The sequence below is a fragment of the Saccostrea echinata genome, unplaced genomic scaffold, assembly GCF_033153115.1.
Source record: "Saccostrea echinata isolate AGI-Se365-2 ecotype Australia unplaced genomic scaffold, CSIRO_AGI_Sech_v1 ptg000001l, whole genome shotgun sequence".
NCBI lineage: Eukaryota > Metazoa > Mollusca > Bivalvia > Ostreida > Ostreidae > Saccostrea > Saccostrea echinata.
The window spans coordinates 46,980,320-47,007,525 of NW_026889750.1; the positions used below are offsets into that span (position 1 = coordinate 46,980,320).

A 27,206-nucleotide genomic window follows, 5' to 3' on the forward strand; every position below is an offset into this window, starting at 1 on the left:
TCGGTTTTTGTGTGAAGTGAATACCCCAACTTAAATTGTTGATGAGTTACATAACTTACCTGCGGTATGTCGTTGACACATGTCTGGATCCACTGCCTGTCTGAGCTATATATTCAAACTTTCCATTTAAAACTAATGTTACGGTATTGACAAAAGAGGATTTTCCAACTCCCATTTGACCCAGTATCAAAATGTTTCTTTGTTCTTTTATTTTCAGCAATTTTCCTTTTATTTCTTGTAATACGTCTTCTCTTCTTTTTTCAAGTTTTTTCTCTCTTTCTTTGTCCTGAAATACGTTTCTTTTACCATCACATGTGAGAAGACATTTAAAAAAAGATCTTTTTTAAAGGCTTTAAATCTGTATAATAGACAACCTCCCCACCCCCAAAAATGTAAAATTTAAATTGCATTTTTATGCCCCCGTAATTGAAGATTTGAGGGCATAAAGTTTTTGCCCAGTCTGTCTGTTTGTCTGTCCGCAAAAAATTTTAACCATTTTTTAAAGATTTTCACGCTGAAATTCTTACCCGGTTCTTTATTTGATCGAGGGCAGATATTGATTTTGGACACTATTGTGCTAGTTACTACGAGAAAAAAAAATCTTTTCATAATTTTGTAGATTTTTTGGCCTTAAATTGTTCTGCGATGGACATATCTTGACTTAACTTTTTTATTCAAATGCCTTTTGTGCTTTGCTCTGGAAGGCAACCTGACCCGTGACATTCAATTGTACGTAAATTCTCGGAATCTCACAATAAACGTAAATTGTAGATTTTTCAGAGGTCAGTAACATCAAGAGGTATGATTTTACACTTACACAACCATTCCTCACTCTAAATTAAAAACTAGGCTTTTTGGTATTATAGACAACTGCTTCTTCTAAATAATGGAAGTCAAAAATTTTCGTTTCTTGTGATGGTCATCTACAAAATCACTCTAATTCTACACATTTATAAAGTACTCTGAGGTTGATATTTAAAGGATGCTGGAGTTCCTGATTGACAACATTTATTTAGTCTTCGGAGACCACGTCTTCCAACAAACTGTTGGAATTTCGATGGGCACTAATTGCGCTCCTTTATTAGCTGACCTGTTTTTAAATTCTTACTAAGCAGACTTTATTCAAAATCTTCTAAATGAAAAGAAAAGAACACTTGCTGTAGCCATCAACTCAACATCAAGATATATCGACGACGTATTATCAATGAACAATATAAAAACTTGTTAGAAAATATAACCTGTCATTGGGTCGTATGTTGGCTGACGACTGGCTAAAAATGGTCCGACTCAAAACTTTTTTAAACCTCCAGGAAGTAATAATTTTTTATGTATTCTGGTCAATAGATTTTAAAAAATTAGCATTGAAATTGAAATTTTCTGAGAAAAATGTTTTCTTACCTACCTATCGACCCAATTTTTTCACCCGAGTCGGGAGAGGGCAAACAAACATTATTTTAAAGTTGGCCTGAGATCAATCTCTGTTCGTTATCTTCACCTTGTCATTCCTTGTGATGAATAGCTATGCAGAAAAATGAAAGGATATCCCTTTTTCACTTCACCTTTAATATTAAGTAACTGCGGGTACAAGTACAAATGTTTACGTCTTTCACAGATTATATTTTTTGCTCAAATTCTTAAATTAACTTTTAAAATGAAACCAAATGGCCTGCATTCTCAGAATCCGTTGTAAATGGAGAAACTCTTCTTAAGGTCTACTAAATAAGAGGGTGTGATTAGAATTAGAATAAGATTCGTTCACAGAAAACACATTAATTAAGCGCAGATTGCCTCTATGAAACAATTCAAGGAAAGTCCTTTATTTGCAATTATTCTCATTATTTATACTCCTTGTCATATTGTATCTAAAACAGATTACTTGTAAAAAGTTGACAAAGAAGAACATTTTTGAAAGATGAAATACCTATTCAGATATTTCAAAATGACTTACCTCCAACTGACACTTGGGCATACGTCTTTCGACCTTCTGCCATTTTGAAGTGTAGAAACGAAAGTGCATGCAAATATGCACAGACTTTTGTATGCAAATTATCTCAAAAAATGAAATGAAAACAAAAGGTCCACGAACCATACACTCAAACGAGTCAAACTTTTATCTGCTTTTCTTTAGTGAGAGATTGTTAAAGACTTTTTTTCATTTTTATTCAAGTGACAATTTCTGACACGATTTTGTGGCCTAGTCTAAGCTCCTAGAGTTTTGATTTACAGAACATACGATTATATGATTTCATACATTATGGGATGTCAATATTAATTTGACTTACGTGTTCTTGATGTTTTATTGCATATTAATTAATTTAAGGGAGCCGATTGGGGTTTTATTGTGTGAAAACTACTATAGAGAGACTCTTTAATTTTATACCATATGTACCTTGCATTGACTTCAGTATAAATACCAAGTTAAGTGAAAATCTACCGTCTGGTTATTTTTTAGGAACCATCTCAAAATACAGGTACGTCTACTATAGGATTATTTGGAAAATACCATTTTTTCGCACTTCGGAGCAAATTATACAAATGCTACTATGGACTTTTTGCTCAAATTTTTATTATTTGATGGGTAATACAGTACATTTTGTGAAGAAACACAAAATTCTACCTTCTGGTTTCCATCTCAAAATGTCAAAATTCATGATATTTTCTTGTTTTATGGAGTACAACAAAACATGACAGTTACCACTGATTTACATAAAAACTAATAAAAATGATCGTTAGATTCTCAATTTCCTATGTTTAAAATTTCATATATTTTATACTTTTTATTTTATGGCACCATTAATGACCCCGCTTAAAAAAACTTCGGTTATTCATAACCTCAAAAACACACTATCACAACGTCTATCTACCCATCATTTGAAAAATCGTTTAAAAAATCAGTTATTTAAAAACGTAACTATATTTTTTAACCTGAGATTTCCTAAATTTGTTAATTTTTATGAATTATGTAAAGATAGTTGCTTTCAAAAAGTAAATACACTTTATTTTACTATATGCTGTGCGAAGTATTGCACAATGAAAACCCCAGTTGCCCCCCTTAAAGGTGCATAGACACAGATTTGACGTTTATATTTTCTCAAATTTTCTGTATAATATCACAACTTATATGTTGCAATAGCATTTCACACGAAAATAAAATTAAAAACTCGGGAGGCGTTTGATTAACACATCCTTGCACTTTCACAATTTTTAACTTTATCCTTAATACTTAAGAAAAGTAGCAATTTTGTTGTGTATTAATGAAAAATATTACAGCTATAATCCAGAAAATTCAGAGTAAAAAGGTGCAAAAGCAAAACCCACTCACTTAAGTATAATCAGCCCGTGCTCAGTGTTGTGTAGTTGTGTACAGAGTTTAACAAATTGAATACACCCGTGAAAAGGAAACTGTTTTTGTAAACAGGGCACGAGCTTTGTTGTTGTTAATGTTCACGATTCACCGGGTGAGTTCAATTGTTAAACTCTGCACACACCACTGAGCGCGGACTGATAATACTCGTGAGAGGATTGTGCTTTCTACATTTCTACTCTGAAATTTCTGCATCATAGTTTTAATATTTTCATTAATTAAAACAAAAAATTTGCTACTTTTCTAAAGTAATAAGGATAAAGTTAAGATTTTTGAAAATGCAAGGATGTGTCTATCAAACGCGTCCAGAAATTCAAAGTTTCAATAACTTCCAGATAAAATAAGATTTTTATCAAATTTTCGTATGAAATGCTATAGCAACATATAAGTCATGAAATTATACAGAAAATTTGAGTAAATATTAACTTCAAATCTGTGTCCAAGCACCTTTAATACGGTTCTCAACACTTGGAAATAGTTTTATTGTCCTACATATACCCACGTAAACGATACACACTTGGCAGTGTTGCATATGAAGAAAAAAATAAGATGTGTCCACTGCCATGTATTAAATTACTAAATACCTATTTATAACGTTATCAAGCTTAACATGCAGCTTACATTGATAAACATTGTGCATTTTTTAAATACACTTACTATATCATTGTCTACATTAAACATTTTCATAAAAAACAGTGTAGTCGAAATTTTTTTTTTTTTGGGGGGGGGGGGACAAACCTCATCTTTTTAAACCTGTTAATACTGGCGTCTGATTTTTGGCGTAGGCCTTATAAATTTCCTTGTTTAAAGCGTATTATATACATTATGGCTGTTACTGCAATGATTATTCTCTTCACTAGATGTCATTCTTTTCAGGTCACTTTGAAATTATGTACAACTTTCTATTCTGAAAGGAGGATTACGTTCGTGAAGAAAGGATTTGGAAGACTTTGGGGGGACAAAGCCTTTCTGGGCCAGTCAGGGGATTACCTTCATAAGCAACTTCCAACCAGATGTAACTGCTGTTCTACTGGCTTATGTGGTCCACAACAGCAAACTGACACTGTATTACCCGATTTATTGCCACAGAGATGTGGCCCATACAAGCGGTTCTGGAAACAGATTTTAATAAAGTCATCAAGACGTGGTCTCACAATGACTGTAGAAAACTCATACGACCAATTAAAATGCCACAGCATGACAAATTTGATAAAATAATAACTATTGTATATACATTTTTGATGTTTTTTCTAATGTTTGTCCTTAAACAAGAAAATCGGATGCATTTTGCAAATGAGATATTTATTGTATGCAAGAAGAGCTAGCTATTTTTTTACATACATGTAAAGAAATAAAATAAAAATAAAGAAGCGACAACTTCAGGACTACACCGCGTGAAAATAAGCATGAAAAGGTAAGAGAAATTAGTAAAATTTGCCTTTGCTTCCTAGTGTTCGTAGTACCTGTGAAGTCACCTTCGTTCCTCCCCATCTTTCTCCTATTCCCTCATACCGAGCAAGTGAGTGACAATAAGAATTCATGAACCTTCACACTGTATAAAATTTACCTTACTTGCTCTAACTTCATACAGAAAAAAAACCTGATGAAATATCCTTAAAGCTTTTCCCCCAGAATTTACGTTTCACTGATGTGTTTACAATATCTGATTCTATACACAAGTACTACGACGTTGATATAAAAAAAAGATGCCTGAGTTTCTCATTGACAATATTTTGTAGTTTTTGGAGAAAGGTTGTCCAACAATCTGTTGGAATTCCCATGGGTGCTTATTGTGCCTCGTTATTAGCAGGCCTGATTTTGTATTCAAATGAAGCAGGATTTATTAAAAAAAACAAACAAACTTCCACTTGAAAATAAAAAAGTCTCTTGTTGTGGCATTTCATTCAACGTTTAGATATATCGACGACGAATTTATCACTGAACAATATTGATTTTAATGCCTGCGTCGACTCGATATATCTCATGGAACTCGAATAAATTACAGCACAATGTCCGAACATCTGATTCATATTTAGATAATTGTATTTAGTAGAGAAAGACATTGTTAAACTAACTCGTCACACTAACAATTAAACTCCATGATAAACGTGATGACTTCAACTTTTCTATTGTCATCTTCCCTTATTAATGTAGCAATATACCATTCTTACCTGCACTATTGTGCAATTTGAATGAAATAGAAAGAACATGGCGTCATATTCTCTGAAATTATTTTATCCGGGAGAAATTGGATTAATCACTTCTGGTACCGAGTTACGGACCATTTTCTGATTTCAAAATGATATTTTGCCCACGGATAATCTCAAGAACGGCTGAAGATTTCACTGTCAATCTTTCAGGGATTATAGATCGTGATAGAGATCGTATATGGATCTATCTTTGTCACAACTTTTTGTTCGTCTTCGGTACTTCCGGTCGCTCACGGAAGTTAATTTCAAAAATCGATCTCTATAATGGATATTAAAGAGTTTTTTCATAATGCTAAATGCATAATTTGTTTCGAAATTACTTTAACCATATTCTAGATATTCGGTGTTTCCGATGGTCTAATGGTTACAATTTCCATGCTGGCGACCCGGGTTTAATCTCCAGAGTGTCTGAATTTTTTTCTCCCGATTTGAGCTTGAATGTACGTTTTTATCTTTAAGATGATTTGTGGTAAGACGGCAGAATATTAACTGGCAATATTAGAAGACATTGGAAAACTTACTTCCAGTTCCGAATTATGGACCATTTTCTGATTCAAGATGAAATTTCGTCTGCGAATAATCTCAAGAACGGCTAAAGATATCAATGTCAAACTTTCAGCAATTATAGATCTATCGTGATATGTACTTGCTTTGTCATTACTTTATTTTCGACGTCGGTACTTCCTGTTGCCAACGGAAGTGAATTTTAAAATTGATTTTTTCAACTTTTTGTTTTTCATTATTTTTTCAATGATATTTGTAGGGTTAATAAAGCATCTTCTCACAATGCTTAATATATAATTTATTTTCTACTTCTTCAAAGGCCCAAGAAAGTCCAGTAAGATAAAGATATGTCCATTATGAAAAATAATGGACAGTATTTAAATCTTGGACAGCTACAGGTACGTCATTGGATTAAAATTAGGCTAAAATGCTAAAAAAGAATTAACCTAACGGCCCTTCAACAGTTCTTTATTCTCACAGAATGGCCAGTTTTTGGCCTATAACATTTACTTAGAATAGATAATTTCAGATTGAATTTGAATTTTCCTGAGAATGGATTTTATCTTGTTCATGGTGGATATAAATTTTGTCTACAGACTAGATAAAATGATTAACCAACTGAAGATCTGTTGACCTAAAGTGTCTAGAAAATTGGCAATTTGGGTTGATATAATTTTATTACATGAAGAAAAGATAAATAAAAATAAATATGTAAGTGTACCATATTTGATACTTTCCAATTGATGTTTAATATTTCAATAGATAGATTTTTTTAAATCCTGCAGATTATATAAATGAAACTTAAAACAGGCTATAATGGCCTATCTGCAATTAAATTCTTTTGTTCTCCATCACATTCCTACATAGCCAACACAGTTTTACCTGTATTTTTCAAAATATTGGCTAAGTCGGAAGACACATTTTTTTTTATTCCCCGTTCACATATTTGTATATTGTTTGTATTTTTTTTTTTTAGATCGATTGCTGTTTATATTGTACATTTATTTCATTCATACTCTGAATCAGGCGGTATTTGCTCCAAATGTTGCCAATTTATCTGCATTCTAAAGCTTGTTCATCTTTTGTTTAGTTCGAATGATTTATTGATCATTACATTAACATACAATACCTTGTCAGCAATTACAATCTAACCATAATTTTGACAATGAAGTTAAATATATATGTAATTTTATTATTAAAAAAGTTGTGCAGTTACATAAGATACCACTTTACACAAGAAACATAGATGAAATATGGATAAAATATAATATATTTAAAATAAAATACTACAAATCTACTTTATTGACATTGGGTATATCATTTCTCTTTACTCGATAGAAATCGTACAATACATGTACAATTACGTATATTGGTAAAACAGGTAGTTACAAGAATATACAGGCATAAGTCAAAGTTTTCTTGGTGAAGCAGGATAATGCTTAGCTAACAGAATATATAGACAAATGTCAAAGTTTTCCTGGTCCAGCTGTGTTCTTGTTAGCCAGTCTGTCCAGAATCAGGGGAAGGAATGCAGCAAGGACAAGGACAAACATCCCCGCCATCAGAAGCATAGAAAAATATCCACCAGAGGAATTAGCATCGGCTGGGTCACGAAATTTCATTTTAGGAATTTCATATGCAGTAATATGAAGATTGCAAAGCTAAAAAGAAGTGAAAAAACATTGTTGATATATCATAAGGGAAAATAATTACAATAATTACAAACAAGAGCATACTAGTATTACATGAAACGTTTGATTGTTCGAAGGTGCATGAGGTCAGCTGCTCGAGTTGACATGGATATTCACTGTCTCTGTGTCCTTTTTAACAATGATTTGTCATTTTCGTAACGACAATTACAAAGAAAATATATCTAAGAAAGCACGCTATACATTATATCACCGTAAGATCCTAACTCAGATATGAATTATTGGGTCGTATTTTGACATTTTTCATACCAGTTGTTTAACCATTTTTTTTTATACTCAATTTGACCACGGAATATCCCTTCTACATGATCAATAGATATGACTCACGGCGGGTGTGGCCGGTCGACAGGGGATGCTTACTCCTACCATTGATCCTATCGTAGGTGTTTCCAGGGGTCAGTGTATTTGACTTGTTCATGATTTGTTTTGTTTATTGAACTTATGAGATTGATTAATGTACGTCATCTTCAAAATTAATAACATGGACTTAAACGTTTTATCACGACTATGTCAAATTCATCTCAAGTGGCACTTCTTGTCAAATGAAGCCTACATTGCATAATTTATATTATATACTAGCTTGTATGCGTTCTGACATCCCCTTGATAAAAATATGTCATACACAACACATGACCTAACATTTTTATTGACAGTTTAGGTACAAAAGAATTTGTACCGATACCCCTTTACTGTAGATCAAAAAAATTTTGTGACACCTTGTTTTTGCAAGATATGAGTATATATATATATATATATATATATATATATATATATATATATATATATATATATATATATATATATATATATATATGTTAGTTTAAGAGTTGTAAAATGTGCTTTATAAATAAAAATTAATTTCATTACAACGTGTATTGGTAACGATCCTCTAATAAAACTAATGTCCAAATAACTGTATCTCACTTCCATTCTCAATGTCCGTGTAGTGTAGAGCAGCGCCGCGAGAATTCCATCGGCATCGAAAGCAAGTTTTTAGACATAGATATATATTGTATTTCTAAGCAAGGCAAGATTTTTACGAATTTTGGTTACTGTTTAAAATAATCTTTACCCATAAAAGCATTCGATGTTTTTGCAAGCAGACTGTCTCACGAAAAGTGAATGACAATATTAGACAATGATTTGTACACAAAACAGCTTTACAAGTTTTACACTTTTTCTGTAATTTTGATTTTGAACTTGAATTAGCTCTTGCCAAAAACGGAATTTTACAGTATGTAAATTTAAAATTTAGTTCATAATTTCGATCATGAGACATACGTACCTTAGAAAAAAATTCTAAAATTCTTATGTCATTTTCTAAGTCCATGGATTTCTCGGACTGGTAACACCTGCATACTAAAAAGTGTTCTTCATCAATGCTTAAAGCCTGACATATATCCTTCGTTTTCTCTTGCATATTTACCGATTCGTCAATTTTGTCCTTTTTTGTCATCACGCCGAAAACAGGAATTTCTGGAAATGTTATATAATTTCAAAATTAGACATCTTATTTTTCAATTTTAAGAATGAAATTTACTTTTCTAAAGAAAAAAAATCTCACTATAGGGTTATGCGTATTTAAGATTATAGCCAAGCCAATGTACTATTGCTCTATGATGCATTAAACTAAGATTGCAATTTACAGTTATTTGCCAGTTTAATCAAAATTAACGAAAATCCCTCAACAAAATGCACTATGAAAATTTTGCACAGCAATATTTGTATAATGGGGGTAGGTGAGCTTTTAAGGATGGTTAGTTTTGGTTTTTATTTTATTATTTTTTGTTTACTAATCTATTAATTATTTTATGTATTTATTCATTGGCGTAAATTTGTTTTTGGTGCTCTCGATGTAGTGTTTGCGAATTGGTTTTTAATTTTGATTCTGCGACAAAAAATTATTTTCTCCAGTGTTACAATTCGTTCACTAATCATATCATTCAGAATGTGTAGACTCCATGGCATTAATTATAGAAGCATAAAGTTTGTTGTACAGCTAACTTACGGGACGAATTCTAAACATATAAAACTAAGATCAATGTTGGTACTCGTATAGACCTCTTTATGCCTTATCCCTTTTCTAACTATTACTTTTTGATTGAAAGTCAAATTGTACATGTCTGTTTCTGCTATCATTCATTTAATTCTTGCCTAAGCAAACCTTAAAATGATTGAGACTGTCATACGTTTAGATAACTAATGCATGTGCACAAAGTCTTTTGAATACCATATAAGTATTAAAAATTCTTTACTTTTTTGGTTTAAATTTGCCTCTTCATAGATATCATCAACCAAAGCCTTGGGAATCTCCATGGTTTCTCCGGGTACAACAAATATGATAATATCAACAGCCATTCCTTTAATTTCTTTTGCTTTCTCTATTTTTCTCCCCATATTCAGATTTCTAAAAAGTGCAATTAGGTCACAATTATCAGGAAGTCTGCCCTGAATGATTAACTCTATTGCTTGCTTGTTGACTGACTGTTTATTTTTGTTTGTTTGGAAATCTCTGTATCTTTCATCGTTATCATCCCGTTGTCTTGATTTGGACAACTGTTCGTCCAAGCCACTCACATCGATAAAAGTGGGAAGAGAAAGCTTCTTATCGTCTTTTTGCTTCCAATATTTCTCAGGCGTAAATCTGGTTAACGATTAAGTAATATAAGAGTAAACCATAAACAAAATATTTAAATTAAACTTGAGCACTTTAAACTGCTATATGTGTTATGGGAAGTAATAACTCCGAATTAACCCGTCGATTCCTGAAGCTTAAATTTGCTTGAAAAAGTTTAGACACAGTGAACACTAAAAACATTTTTTAACCATAAATAAGTCCAGTTTTGTATTCTACCTTATTTCAAGTTAAAACTATACACGGTGTATTTCCTACATATATTTCCCAACCATTAAATCCAATCATTTCAATTATTAACAGACTTTACAGTGACCATCTAAAACATAATTTTCCTTAGTGGTCTTGTTCTTCCTCTTCTTTTAACTATAGTCCAACTGGGCACACCATAACTGGTGATGTAAGTATTGTTCAAAATGACGACCTTTAAGTTATCGTTTTATAAAGTCCTAAATAAAGGAAGCCCAGATTTATCAATTACAGTAGTTACATTTATTTATTTATTAACATGTCAACTTGATATATCCCAGTAAACTCAAAATAAAAGACGCTACAGAGTCTTAACATCTGTTTTATATTTGGATATTTTACTGACTATGTCTGGGATGACCAGCTTTTCCATCGCCAATTTTCCTTATATATCCAGTAATATTCCAACATAACCTGTATATGGTGTGTATCTCTCCCAACTGATTCGAACCGAAAGAGCATGCTCTGAGTGCGATCAATTTCTAAACCGAGACAGGCTACTGACAAATAAGTTGTATATAAGATTTCGGAAACACTATTCAAAGTCAGCATTTCACAAATTATGTAGTCGTTATAATGATCTTGTTTGTAATTACAACCAGGGGTATTTTTTTCAAATGAATATCAAAAGTTTTATGAAAAAGAAAGTAGTTACATGCATAATATATTGAAACGTAAAGTTTAAGGTTTTAATGAGTTACATTACTTACCTCCGGTATGTCGTTGACACATGTCTGGATCCACTGCCCGTCTGAGCTATATATTCATACTTTCCGTTCAAAACTGATGTAATGGTATTAACAAAGGAGGATTTACCAACACCAAGCTGTCCGAGTATAAGAACGTTTCTTGGCTCTTTTATAGTCCGCAGTTTTTCTTTTATTTCGTGCATTAATTCCTCTCTTCTTTCTTCAAGGGGTTCCTCTTTTCCCATGTTATCAAATTCTTTCCTTTCACCTGATAAAATAATTGTAAATGAAGTTTAAAAGTTTTAAATTTACTTAATACGTACAAGCACTCAAGTGGCTTCCTACTTATTTTTTAACCAAAAAAGTGAATTCAACTAAGTAGCTGATTTATTGCAAGTTGTTTAGGTTGTTTAATGTCCTATTCGAGAATTTGTCACTCTTAAAGAGATTTTTGTGTTAATTTGTACATTTTGGCAATTGATTTATTTTGGCATTTTTAGTTGATTTATAAGATTGATCCTAATCTTTGATATATTTAAGGTCTTCCGTCTTCACGGAAGACCTTATAGTGATTCTACTGTTTCTTCTTCTTATTATTATTATTAGGTCTTCCGTTGAAAACGGAAGACCTATAGTGATTCTACTGTTTCTTATTATTATTAAGGTCTTCCGTCTTCACGGAAGACCTTATAGTGATTCTACTGTTTCTTCTTCTTCTTCTTCTTATTAAGGTCTTCCGTTTCAGTCGGAAGACCTTATAGTGATTGTACTGTTTATTATTAAGGTCTTCCGTTTCAGTCGGAAGACCTTATAGTGATTGTACTGTTTATTATTATTATTATTATTTTTTTTTCCCCATTTTTTGTCCAAGCGATTTCTCAGAGATGGCTCAATGGATTTTCTTGAAACTTTCAGGGATTATGTAAAATTAAATAAACTAAAAACATTTTGAAGGATTTTGCAAAATTCACTTCCGGTCGTCAGATATGTCCGATTTCCGTTTTTTCAAAAGAGTTCATGTCCGGACGTTTTCTCAGAAACGGTAAAAGATTAAGACCTCAAACTTTCAGGGATTATAGATCATGACAAGTACGTTTGTGGAACATGTCTAAATCCGTCAGCCGTCACTTCCGGTCGTCACAGGAAGTGATCAAAGAAATCGAAAATTTCAACTTTTCTTTTTTTGATTAAATTTTGCATGACATTATTGCATCTGTTTTGCAGTTTCGAAATATGTTGGTCCCACCGGAAACAAAAACGTCAACTTCCGGTTATAAGCGAAAAACTACATAATTTGAGTATTTTACTTTCCCATAAATATCGCTTATAGATGAAGTATTTGAAATGATTTTAAGATATGTTATTTAGACTGCAAATGTCTAGAGTAACGTCAAATATCTTGGTAAAATTTACTTCCGGTCGCGTGTTTTACTGTCCGCAAAATAAAAACTTGTCAAAGTGAGATCTCAGAAACGATAAGAGATTAAGACACCAAACTTATATAATTAATAGAACTTAATGAGTAGGCAAAACCCTTTGGGTTAATAGCGTCAGCCGTCACTTCCGGTCGCTGCAGGAAGTGATCAAAGAAATCAAAAATTTAAACTTTTCTCTTTTGAAATAAAACTTGCATCATATAATTGAATCTCTTTCACAGTTTCTATATGTGTTGGTCTCACTTGAAAAAAATGACGACAACTTCCGGATATGAGAGGGAAACTATTTAATCGGTATTTTTAACTTTCCCGAAAATATCACTTATTGATAAAGTTTTTGAAATGATTTTTACATATGTTATTGAGACTGCAATTATCTAGTGTGAAGTCAACCATCTTAAGAAAATGCACTTCCGGTCGCGTGTTTTTCTGTCCTCAAATTGAGATTTTGTTCACCTAATTGCTCAAAAACAGTATATAAATGAAGTCTAAAACTTTCAGAACTGATAGTCAGTCACTGGTTTATCTACATCATGTAAAAATCGTACGTTGCCGTCACTTCCGGTCGTGACAGGAAGCGATGCAAAAAAGTTAATTTTTTAAGTTTTTTTTCGTTTTACAGAAATGCTAGGCTAATGCAGATGTTAGATAGACAATGACCATGCAAATTATTTTCATTGGAAGTTCCAACCGAAAAACAAGAAGTTGTCTCAAACATGAGTAGTTTTTCATGGAAGCTTTTAGGGATGATCGGTAGTGAATAATTTAGGTGTAGAATGAACATTTAATTCGTTTGGAGCACTTTCGTTCATGACGAAGTATATAAAGAAAACAAAAAAGTAATTCCCTTTGTTTTTATCTGTATTTACATATCTTTGGAAGCCTTGAGATAACTTTTGTTATTTATTTAGAGTAATCTTATTGAGAAGATTGTGTTTTTTTTTTCAAAGAAGTCAAGAAAACGGAAGACCTGTTATTGCCTAGGCAATAAGTATCTAGTTATTATTATTTTTTCCCCGTTTTTTGTCCAAGCGATTTCTCAGAGATGGCTCGATGGATTTTCTTGAAACTTTCAGGGATTATGACAAATAAAATAAACTAAAGACATTTTTAAAGATTTTGCCAAATTCACTTCTGGTCGTCAGATATGTCCAATTTCCGTTTTTTCAAAAGAGATCATGTCCGGACGATATCTCAGAAACGGTAAAAGATTAAGACTTCAAACTTTTAGGGATTATAGATCATGACAAGTACGTTTGCAGAATATGTTTACATCTGTCAGCCGTCACTTCCGGTCGTCACAGGAGGAGATCAAAGAAATCAAAAATTTCAACTTTTCTTATTTTAATTAAATCTTGCATCGCATTATTGCATCTGTTTAACAGTTTCGAAATATGTTAGTCCCACCGGAAACAGAAACGTCAACTTCCGGTTATAAGAGAAAAACTACATTATTTGAGTATTTTACTTTCCAATAAATATCGCTTATAGATGAAGTATTTGAAATGATTTTTAGATATGTTATTTAGACTGCAAATGTCTAGAGTAACGTCAAATATCTTGGTAAAATTCACTTCCGGTCGCGTGTTTTACTGTCCGCAAAATAAGAACTTGTCAAAGTGAGATCTCAGAAACGGTAAGAGATTAAGACACCAAACTTATATGAGTAATAGAACTTAATGAGTAGGCAAAACCCTTTGGGTTAATAGCGTCAGCCGTCACTTCCGGTCGTTACAGGAAGTGATCAAAGAAATCGAAAATTTAAACTTTTCACTTTTGAAATAAAACTTGCATCATATAATTGAATCTCATTCACAGTTTCTATATGTGTTGGTCTCACTGGAAACAAAAAACGACACTTTCCGATTATAAAAGAGAAACTATGTTATTGGGATTTTTAACATTCCCAAAAATATCACTTATTGATAAAGTTTTTGAAATGATTTTTACATATGTTATTGAGACTGCAATTGTCTAGTGTGAAGTCAACCATCTTAGGAAAATGCACTTCCGGTCGCGTGTTTTTCTGTCCTCAAGTTGAGATTTTGTTCCCCTAAATGCTCAAAAACACTACATGACTGAAGTCAAAAACTTTCAGAACTTATAGTTAGTTACCAGTTTATCTACATCATGTAAAAATCGTACGTTGTCGGCACTTCCGGTCGTGACAGGAAGCGATGCAAAAAAGTGAATTTTTAAAGTTTTTTTTTTTTTTTTTTTTTTTTTTTTTTTTTTTTTTTTTTTTGCAGAAATGTTTGGCTAATGCAGATGTTAGATAGTCCATTACCATGCAAATTATTTTTATACATTTTATTCGTTTGGAGCACTTTCGTTCATGACGAAGTACATAAAGAAAACAGAAAAGTAATTCCGTTTGTTTTTATCTGTATCTACATATCTTTAGAAGCCTTGAGATAACTTTTGTTATTATTTAGAGTAATCTTATTGAGATGATTGTGGGCTTTTTTTTCTCTCAAAGAAGTCAAGAAAACGGAAGACCTGTTATTGCCTAGGCAATAAGTATCTAGTTATTATTATTATTATTTTTTCCCCATTTTTTGTCCAAGCGATTTCTCAGAGATGGCTCAATGGATTTTCTTGAAACTTTCAGGGATTATGTAGAATTAAATAAACTAAAAACATTTTGAAGGATTTTGCAAAATTCACTTCCGGTCGTCAGATATGTCCGATTTCCGTTTTTTCAAAAGAGTTCATGTCCGGACGTTTTCTCAGAAACGGTAAAAGATTAAGACACCAAACTTTGAGGGATTATAGACCATGACAAGTAGGTTTGTGGAATATCTTTAAATCCGTCAGCCGTCACTTCCGGTCGTCACAGGAAGTGATCAAAGAAATCGAAAATTTCAACTTTTCTGTTTTTGATTAAGTCTTGCATGACATTATTGCATCTGTTTTGTGGTTTCGAAATATGTTGGTCCCACCGGAAACAGAAACGTCAACTTCCGGTTATAAGCGAAAAACTACATAATTTGAGCATTTTACTTTCCCATAAATATCGCTTATAGATGAAGTATTTGAAATGATTTTTAGATATGTTATTTAGACTGCTAATGTCTAGAGTAACGTCAAATATCTTGGTAAAATTCACTTCCGGTCGCGTGTTTTACTGTCCGCAAAATAAGAACTTGTCAAAGTGAGATCTCAAAAACGGTAAGAGACTAAGACACCAAACTTATATGAGTAATAGAACTTAATGAGTAGGCAAAATCTTTTGGGTTAAGAGCGTCAGCCGTCACTTCCGGTCGTCACAGGAAGTGATCAAAGAAATCAAAAATTTTATCTTTTATCTTTTGAAATAAAACTTGCATCATATAATTGAATCTCTTTCACAGTTTCTATATGTGTTGGTCTCACTGGAAACAAAAAACGACAACTTCCGGTTATAAGAGAAAACTATGTAATTGGGATTTTTAACTTTCCCAAAAATATTGCTTATATATAAAGTCTTTGAAATGGTTTTCATATATTTTATTGAGACTGCAATTACCTAGTGTGACGATAACCATCTTATGAAAATGCACTTCCGGTCGCGTGTTTTTCTGTCCTCAAATTGAGATTTTGTTCACCAAATTGCTCAGAAACAGTACATTGCTGAAGTCTAAAACTTTCAGAACTAATAGTCAGTCCTCAGTTTATCTACATCATGTAAAAATCGTACGTTGCCGTCACTTCCGGTAGTGACAGGAAGCGATGAAAAAAGTGAATTTTTAAAGTTTTTTCTTCTTTTTACAGAAATGTTTGGCTAATGCGAATGTTAGGTAGACCATAACCATGCAAATTATTTTCACCGTAAGTGCCAACCGAAAACCCGGAAGTTGTCTCAAACATGAGTAGTTTTTCATGGAAACTTTTAAGGATGATCAGTTGTGAATAATTTAGGTGTAGAATGAACATTTTATTCGTTTGGAACACTTTCGTTCATGACGAAGTACATAAAGAAAACAGGAAAGTAATTCCGTTTGTTTTTACTTGTATTTACATATCTTTGGAAGCCTTGAGATAACTTTTGTTAATTATTTAGAGTAATCTTATTGAGAAGATTCTGTTTGTTTTTCAAAGAAGTCAAGAAAACGGAAGACCTGTTATTGCCTAGGCAATAAGTATCTAGTTATTATTCTTATTTTTTAGACAAATTTTGTGCACGCAATATCTCGAGAACTATTAAATGGTTTTTCATCAAACTTTCAGGGATAATGCGCTTTAAAATGCCATTGTTACATTTGAAAGAATTTTGGAGAAATTCGCTTCAGGTTCCAAGTTATGGACATTTTTCTGATTTTGAAATGACATTTTATCCGCGCGAGATCTAAAGAACGGCTAAAGATATGAACTGAAGACTTGTTGGAGAGCATAGAACATGACTTCTAGATATGCGGGTTTGCCTTTTCGTGAGTCGTGAGTACTTCCGGTCGCTACCGGAAGCGAATTTAAAAGGTCAATTTTTTCAACTTTTACGTTTTTCAATATTTTTCTTTGATTTTAATAGGGTTAATAGAGATTCTTATTGTAATGCTTAATATATAATTTGTTTTTGAAATTGTCTACTAGAATACATTTTAAAATAGATTTTTTAGACAAATCTTGTGCACGCAATATCTCGAGAACTCTTCAATGGTTTTCCATCAAACTTTCAGGGATAATGCGCTATAAAATGCCATTGTTACATTTGAAAGAATTTTGGAAAAATTCGTTTCCGGTTCCAAGTTATGGACATTTTCTGATTTTGAAATGAAATTTTATCCGCGCGAGATCTGAAGAACAGCTAAAGATATGAATTGGAGAAATGTTGGAGAGCATGGAACATGACTTCTAGATGTGCGGGTTTGCCTTTTCGTGCGTCGTGAGTACTTCCGGTCGCTACCGGAAACGAATTAAAAAAGTCCATTTTTTCAACTTTTACGTTTTTCAATATTTTTCTTTGATTTTAGTAGGGTTATATTCCTTTATAGATGCAAGTTACGGAACATAATAGGTATCAGAATCCTTAAGCGTCATATGGCGAGACGTGTTTTATTGCAAAACATTCAAGACTTTTCATTAATGTGTTACTAATTGGAATAGTCCACTTTGGGGGTTAAGAGGAATATAAAATGTGTCAGAAAACTTAGCGCTGCCTTTATGTTACTTGACCGTATACGATATGTTAAATGTACAGTGTGATAAATAAACATTCTTAGGCTCCAAAATCAGGCTATAGCAACATTTTTTTTTTAAATTTCATTGAAGCTATCACGTACACTCATTCAATTGAAGACACATTTCAAAGAAAAGGTGCGAATATTTACTCGTGACGTTTGGCGCGAAATAATGTATCTTGACCCGCCTTTCACAAATGGTCTGATGCAGTAGTGTAGAAGTACAGAAAAAGATTACACGGACACGTCTGTATTTGGAATTGCATAGAATAGAAAGCTGAATGCATAAAGAATAAAGGAAGTAAACACAATAGTTTTTTTTTAGTTTTTATCAGTAACAGATTATTTTCTCTGCTATCAGTTATTGTTAAAACTCAAGTAACAAATCCGATGTAAATCTACTAGCACTTGCACAAAATTTAGCTGGCTATTTTTTATCCTATAATTCCGCACTATAAGAAAAAAAATTAACCTGCCTGACACTCGTTACTTCAGAGAATGAGTGCAAGGTAAACATCGATAATGGCTGGTACATTGCGCTAGTGTAGTGGTTTCAATATTAAAGAATAAGGTTCACTTAGGGCCTTTTTTGGCCCTGTGAATTTAAGAAGAACTGAAACTGCTTGGTTTTAGTTGACAATGCATTAAATATCATTTAGATATTCATAAAAACTGAAACGGTGTTCTACCATGTTGCTGATACAGTCATGTGATCTTCTTTGAAATTCTTCCAAATGTATACCTTTGAAATCTGAGCTACTTTGTGGCATGCCCAACACTATGTTTTTGCTTTCAAAGACTACTTACATGATGTTGTAATCAAAACAAATATAAAAGGAAGAATTAGACGAGAGAAAAAAGAAATTTGAAGAACTTTATTCAGAGCGAAATATGAAATGAGTTACAAGGCAGTTTTCGGCGGAGAAATGTAATTGATTTGATACATATTCCTCCACCAATCACATCCGAGGTTTGTATGGAGATAGCGGAGTCAGCTGAGGATTGCCGATTGGCAGGTCGGCGTCTTGTTGAAGGAAACTACACAATGTTCTCACAATATTGCTCGGCAATAGTAAACGACTGAAGTCTAAAAGTTTCAGGACTGATAGTCAGTCATCAGTTTATTTGAATCGTGACAAAATCTTGTATCGCCGTTACTTCCGATCGTGACAGGAAGAGATGCAAGAAAGGGAATGGTTAATGGTTAGCACGTTGGATTTTCAGGCTGACGACCATGGTTAAATCTCGAGAGTGTCTGAATTTCTTTTATCACTTTTTCAGCTTTAGTTTTCTTTTTTTGAGAATTGGACGGAAGACCTCTCATTGCTCGCAATGAGTTTCTAGTTATTATAATTAAGGTCTTCCGTCTTCACGGAAGACCTTATAGTGATTCTACTGTTTCTTATTAAGGTCTTCCGTTTCAGACGGAAGACCTTATAGTGATTGTACGGTTTATTAAGGTCTTCCGTTTCAGACGGAAGACCTTATAGTGATTCTACTGTTTCTTTTTATTATTATTTTTTTTTCCCCCTTTTCTTGTCGGAGCGTTTTCTCAGAGATGGCTGGACGGATTTTCTTGAAATTTTCAGGGATGATAGAGAATGAAAATACCCCTAGGCGTTTTTTTCATTTTTTCAAAATTCACTTCCGGTCGTCAGATATGTCCGATTTCCGTTTTTTTCAAAAATATTTTGTCCCAGTCATATCTCAGAAAAGGTAAGAGATTAAGACACCAAACCTATACGGTTAATAGATCTTGAGGAGTAGGCAAAACCATTTGGGTTAAGAGCGTCAGCCGTCACTTCCGGTCGTCACAGGAAGTGATCAAAGAAATCGAAATTTTCAACTTTTCTTTTTTGATTTTTTTCTTTCATTACATTGTTGCATCTTATTTGTAGATTCGAAATATGTTAGTCTTACCGGAACCAAAAACGTCAACTTCCGGCTATAAGTGAAAAACTGCATAATTTGAGTATTTTACTTTCCCATAAATATTTTTTATACATAATGTATTTGAACTGATTTTTGAATATGTTATCAAGACTGCAAATGTCTAGAGTAACGTCAAATATCTTTGTAAAATTCACTTCCGGTCGCGCGTTTAAATGTCCGCAAAATGAGAACTTGTCCGAGTGAGATCTCAGAAACGGTAAGAGATTTAGACACCAAACTGATAAGAGTATTAAACCTTGAGAAGTAGACAAAACAATTTGGCTTAAGAGCGTCAGTCGTCACTTCCGGTCGTCACAGGAAGTGATCAAAGAAATCGAAAATTTCAAATTTTCTCTTTTGAAATAAGACTTGCATCATATAATTGTATCTTTTTCACAGTTACGAGATGTCTTGGTTCCACCGGAAACAAAAAACGACAACTTTCGGTTTTAAGAGAAAAACTACATAATAGGGGTTTTGAATTTCCCCCAACATATCGCTTATAGATAGAGTTCTTTAAATGATTTTTATATATGTTATTGAGACTGCAGTTGTCTAGATTGACATGAAATATCTTAATAAAATTCACTTCCGGTCGCGTGTTTTCTTGTCCACAAAATGAAAAGTTATTTCAGCGAGATCTCGGAAACGGCATGAAAGTAAAACACCAAACTTGTAGGAGTAATAAAACTTGGTGAGAAGGCAAAACACATAGGGTTAAAAGCGTCAGCCGTCATTTCCGGTCATCACAGGAAGTGATCGAAGAAATCGAAAATTTCAACTTTTCTTTTTAAAATTAAAATTTTCATCACTTTATTGCTTCCCTTTCGCTGTTTTAAAATATGTTAAATTCCACCGGAAAAAAACTTTAAACTTCCGGTTTTAAAAGATAAACTACGTTATTTCGTGGTTTAGCTTTCTCATAAATATCACTTATAGATAAGTAATTGAAATGTTTTTTTTTTTTTTTTTTTTTTTTTTTTTTTTTTTACATATGCTGTAGATACTGCAAAAGTCAAGAGAAAATTCAGAGATTTTTATTCAGTTCACTTCCGGTCGTGTGTTTTCTTGTCCTCAAAATTAGAATTTGTTCTCACAATTGTTCGGCAACAGTAAAAGACTGAACTCTAAAACTTTCAGGACTTATAGTCAGTCATCAGTTCATTTGCTTGGTGTAAAAATCGTGTGTCGTCATTACTTCCGGTCGTGAGAGGAAACGAAGCAAAAAAGTATATTTTAAGTTATTTGGTTTCTACATAAGTTTTAGGCTAATACCGACGTTGGAAAAGACATGTTCATGCAAACAGGAAGTCGTATAACGGAAGACCTTCTCATTACTAGTAATGAGTTTCTAGTTATTATTATTTTTTTTTTCCCCTTTTCGTGTCCCCCTCGATTTCTCAGAAATGGCTGGACGGATTTTCTTGAAATTTTCAGGGATGATAGAGAATGAAAATACGCCCAGGCGTTTTTTTCATTTTCTCAAAATTCACTTCCGGTCGTCAGATATGTCCGATTTCCGTTTTTTTCAAAAATATTTTGTCCCAGTCATATCTCAAAAACGGTAAGAGATTAAGACACCAAACTTATATGAGTAATAGATCTTGAGGAGTAGGCAAAACCATTTGGGTTAAGAGCGTCAGCCGTCACTTCCGGTCGTCACAGGAAGTGATCAAAGAAATCGAAAATTTCAACTTTTCTTTTTTGAATCTTTTTTTGCATCACTTTATTGCATTTTATTTGTAGTTTCGAAATATGTTGGTCCCACCGGAAACAAAAACGACAACTTCCGGCTATAAGCGAAAAACTGCATAATTTGAGTATTTTACTTTCCCATAAATATTTTTTATAGGTTATGTATTTGAACTGATTTTTGAATATGTTATAAAGACTGCAAATGTCTAGAGTAACGTCAAATATCTTTGTAAAATTCACTTCCGGTCGCGCGTTTAGATGTCCGCAAAATGAGAAATTGTCGGAGTGAGATCTCAGAAACGGTAAAAGATTTAGACACCAAACTTTTATGAGTAATAAATCTTGAGGAGTAGACAAAACCACTTGGGTTAAGAGAGTCAGTCGTCACTTCCGGTCGTCACAGGAAGTGATAAAAGAAATTGAAAATTTCAACTTTTCTCTCTTTGAATAAGACTTACATCATATAACTGTATCTTTTTCACAGTTTTGATATGTGTTGGTCCCACCCGAAACAAAAAAAAAAACAACTTCCGGTTATGAGAGAAAAACTACATGATGGGGTTTTTGGATTTTCCCATACATATGGCTTATAGATAGAATTCTTTAAATGATTTTTATATATGTTATTGAGACTGCAGATGTCTAGATTGACGTCAAACATCTTAGTAAAATTCACTTTCGGTTGCGTATTTTCCTGCCCTCAAATTGAGATTTTATTCACCTAATTGCTCAGCACCAGTAAACGACTGAAGTCTAAAACTTTCAGGACTGATAGTCAGTCACCAGTTTTTTCTAGATTATGTGAAAATCGTACGTTGCCGTCAGTTTCCGTCGTGACCGGAAGCGATGCAAAAATAGTGAATTTTCCAAGTTTTTTTTCTTTTTACAGAAATGTTTGGCTAATGCAGATGTTAGATAGACTAAATCATACAAATTATTTTCACTGGAATTGCCGGCCGAAAAACCGAAAGTTGTTTCAAACATGAGTAGTTTTTCATGGAAACTTTTAGGGGTGATCAGTTGTGAATAATTTAGGTGTAGAATGAACATTTTATTTGTTTGGAGTAATTTCAGTCTTGATGAAGTAAAAAAAAAACAAACATAGAAAGTAAATTTATTTCCGGGATTTTCTCACTGACCTTGACCTTTGATCTTGACCTTTGACCTTGAACTTTGATGACCTTCACCTTGACCAAAAGGTCAGAATCAATAATTTATTTACTCTTCTTTCCCCCTCCTCTTCCCCCAAAAAATCAAAAAAAAAAAAAAAATCAGATTAATATCAGCCTAGAATATTTCTCTAGAACTCATACAACACCTCGGATCGACATAAAATTTCGTTTTTGCAGAAGATACCTGAAAGAAAGTTTCCTGAAAATTTGACGGTGAATCTCTGAAGTATATAGAAATTATGAATGTTAACGGCAAACACTACATCTTTTTTCGAAAATTTCTGAAATTTAGGTGCCGATGAACATAAAAATTAATTAAAGCTTTTCTCGGTTATTTCTTCAGTTGTTATGAATAGCACTCGATTCTCTTGATATGATATGATATTTTAACACCAAGCATTCTTGCTTTCTCTAGTATGTGGAATTTATTTCAATTTTATTTAGAATTAATATTAATCGAATGAATGTCGAAAACAGCTATTTTTTCCTAGCAAATAAATTTTCACGCTCTCATTGACACATTTTTCTTCCTAAAATGCATATCTGAAAAATTGATTCATGCTACTTACATGTACATTTAATTCAATCCACACAGAGATTCTTATTTTAATCTTACCTATTATTTCAGGATATTCAGTCACGTCCGAACCTGATCCGACATTTTCATATATTTGTAAACAAAGTCTCGACACTGCAGTTCTAATGCATCTTAGGCTCTAAATGATTAACTCAATGCATTCCAAATATAGACAAACTCAAATATTTTTTTAAACTGAAAATCTGCATTTGCATTATACACCAATCGTGTTTCTCAATCTATTCAATACTGATTACTACATTCCATAACAAACAAAAGAACACGTGCTTTTATTCCTATTTGTTCTAAACAATTTATTTACTACTTCCATTTTCATCGGAATACGTGGTCTAGTGGTTAGCGCGCCTGCCTTACAAACCAAAGGTTTTGAGTTCGATCCCTGCTGGGAGAACATCTTTAATTTTTTTCATTTCAGCTTTTTTCTTTCAAACCAATTGACAAAAGAATCAAGAAAACGGAAGACCTGTTATTGCCTAGGCAATAAGTATCTAGTATTCTTAATATTATTGTATAGACGAAATTTGGTAAAGGACTATGTCCGCTCCATTTCTCCAGAACAGCTTAAGATATGAAAGTTAACTTTGTCAGATATCATAGATAATGACTTGTAGATGTCACCATGAATATTCTTTTCGTCGTCAATACTTCCGGTCGTCACAGAAATTGGATTAAAAAGTCGATTTTTTTCTATTTCTTCGTCTTTCTAACTTCTTTTTTCTGTAATATTTATAGGGTACGTAAAGGCCCCTCTTTGAAGATTTTACGTATTACCAGTTTCTTGATAGGATTAAGAAGGAATTAAATATCTTTAAATATCTAAGAATTTCCGAAAACGTAGGGCCAACGTTTCTTAAACACTACAAAATATTGATTTTTCCCCCGTATATATAGTTTGCGGGGACTGCTCAGTGCTCATTCACGTAGGAAGTGGTGTAGAGTTAACACCTACCAGATGATTGGGATAGGCCAGAAAAACCTTCCCGATGCCATGGAAACGAGTTTATATTAAATAAAAACAGTTGTATATGATATGTGTGTGCAATTTATTCGCCCCTATTTTTTGTCAACTGTAGAAGATATTGCCATCTTTAGCCCCCCCCCTTTTTTTCTCTTTTTCGCTTTTATGTTTTGCATTCTTTATAAAATGACCTTGACCTTCGTATCACAAGCAACTCTTCTTGACGTTTTCAAAATTATAAGCCTTAATTCTTTCTACAAAATAATGCTAATTTACATGATTATGTTAAAGACCCCCCCCCCCCCCTCTTCCTCGAAGCAACCAGGTAGAATACACAGATATAAAATTCACAACTTATAAGGATCTTCTTAAGAGTTTCATTAATAAAATTCGGTTCCCCTGATGTGATTTGATATTTTGCTACCATTCATTCTTCTTCTGTTTTGTTTATAGAATTTATAATTATTTTATTTAGAATTAATTTATCTTTAGAAAGTAGTGATTGTCAGCTGCATTCATTAGCCTTTCGCGTTTTCTTGTATATCTATTACTTGCATATTAATAATTTCATTAAATAATATTTAAAAGTATTAAAACTTCATTTCTATTAAATTTTATTCATCTGTAAATCCTTGGATCCGCTCCTGCAGGTGCGCGAAAGCCTCATCACTACTGTAAACAAATTATTCATCACGCCGAAAATGTTCATGATTCCGCTAAACTAAGAAAGTTTACACATAGTTTTTCATCTCATAAACAACCATCAGCCCTGTCCAATGCAGAAATGCTCGAATTGAAGGGGAAAATTCAGGAATTGTTTTGCGTCAGCCATGTTTTGACGTGAACCTTACACCGCATTCTGTTATTAAGGTCTTCCGTTTCAGTCGGAAGACCTTATAGTGATTCTACTGTTTTTTCTTTTTATTAAGGTCTTCCGTTTCAGACGGAAGACCTTATAGTGATTCTACTGTTTCTTCTTTTTATTATTATTATTTTTTTTTTCCCCTTTTCTTTTCCGGGCGATTTCTCAGAGATGGCTGGACGGATTTTCTTGAAATTTTCAGGGATGATAGAGAATGAAAATACCCCTAGGCGTTTTTTTTCATTTTTTCAAAATTCACTTCCTGTCGTCAGATATGTCCGATTTCCGTTTTTTTCAAAAATATTTTGTCCCAGTCATATCTCAGAAACGGTAAGAGGTTAAGACACCAAACTTATATGGTTAATAGATCTTGAGGAGTAGGCAAATCCATTTAGGTTAAGAGCGTCAGCCGTCACTTCCGGTCGTCACAGGAAGTGATAATAGAAATCGAAAATTTCAACTTTTCTTTTTTGAATCTTTTTCTGCATCACATTATTGCATTTCATTTGTAGTTTCGAAATATGTTGGTCTCACCGGAAACAAAAACGTCAACTTCCGGCTATAAGCGAAAAACTGCATAATTTGAGTATTTTACTTTCCCATAAATATTTTTTATAGATAAAGTATTTGAATTGATTTTTGAATATGTTATCAAGACTGCAAATGTCTAGAGTAACGTCAAATATCTTTGTAAAATTCACTTCCGGTCGCGCGTTTGAATGTCCGCAAAATGAGAACTTGTCCGAGTGAGATCTCAGAAACGGTAAGAGATTTAGACACCACACTTATAGGAGTATTAGACCTTGAGGAGTAGACAAAACCATTTGGGTTAAGAGCGTCAGTCGTCACTTCCGGTCGTCACAGGAAGTGATCAAAGAAATCAAAAATTTCAACTTTTCTCTTTTGGAATAAGGCTTGCATCATATAATTGTATCTTTTTCACAGTTACGATATGTGTTAGTCCCACTGGAAACAAAAACGACAACTTCCGGTTATGAGAGAAAAACAACATAGTAGGGGTTTTGAATTTTTCCCCAACATATCGCTTATAGAGAGAGTTCTTTAAATGATTTTTATGTATGTTATTGAGACTGCAGATATCTAGATTGACGTCAAACATCTTAGTAAAATTCACTTCCGGTTGCATATTTTCCTGCCCTCAAATTGAGATTTTATTCACCTAATTGCTCAGCACCAGTAAACGACTGAAATCCAAAACTTTCAGGACTGATAGTCAGTCACCAGTTTTTCTACATCATGTGAAAATCGTACATTGCCGTCAGTTTCCGGCGTGACCGGAAGCGATGCAAACAAGGTGAATTTTCCAAGTTTTTTTTTCTTTTTACAGAAATGTTTGGCTAATGCAGATGTTAGATAGACTAAAACCATGCAAATTATTTTCACTGGAAGTGCCGGCCGAAAAATCGGAACATGAGTAATTTTTCATGAAAACTTTTAGGGATGATCAGTTGTGAATAATTTAGGTGTAGAATGAACATTTTATTTGTTTTGAGTAATTTCAGTCTTGATGAAGTAAAAAAAAAAACAACGTAGAAAGTAAATTTTTTTCCGGGATTTTCTCAATGACCTTGACCTTTGTTCTTGACCTTTGACCTTGACCTTAAACTTTGATGACCTCGACCTTTGACCAAAAGGTCAGAATCAATAATTAATTTATTCCTCTTTCCCCCTCCCCTTCCCAAAAAATCAACAACAAAAAATCAAAAAAAAAAAAAAAAAAAAAAAAAAAAAAAAAAAAAAAAAAAAAATCAGATTAATATCAGCCTAGAATATTTTTCTAGAACTCTTACAACACCTCGGATCGACATAACATTTCGAGGTATTGCAGAAGATATCTGAAAGAAAGTTTCCTGAAAATTTGACGGTGAATCTCTGAAGTGTATAGAAATTATGAATGTTTACGGCAAACACTATATCTTTTTTCGTATCTGAAATTTAGATGCCGATGAACATAAAAATTAATTAAAGCTTTTCTCGGTTATTTCTTCAGTTGTTATGAATAGCAGTCGATTCTTT

General features: G+C 33.0%; 1 protein-coding gene across 1 annotated transcript in view; it reads right to left on the reverse strand.

Annotated features, from left to right (window-relative positions):
- Positions 1-7,381: 7,381 nt before the first annotated feature.
- The window catches only part of LOC133180247 (uncharacterized), a 70,602-nt gene continuing 50,777 nt past the window's right edge, over positions 7,382-27,206 (reverse strand). The window contains exons 2-5 of the mRNA XM_061314792.1: positions 11,382-11,616; positions 10,043-10,431; positions 9,073-9,263; positions 7,382-7,739 (exon numbers count right to left, since the gene is read on the reverse strand). Of these exons, the coding sequence (XP_061170776.1) occupies positions 7,545-7,739; positions 9,073-9,263; positions 10,043-10,431; positions 11,382-11,616 (1,010 nt within the window). The 3' untranslated portion in view covers positions 7,382-7,544. The remainder of the gene's footprint in view (positions 7,740-9,072; positions 9,264-10,042; positions 10,432-11,381; positions 11,617-27,206) is intronic.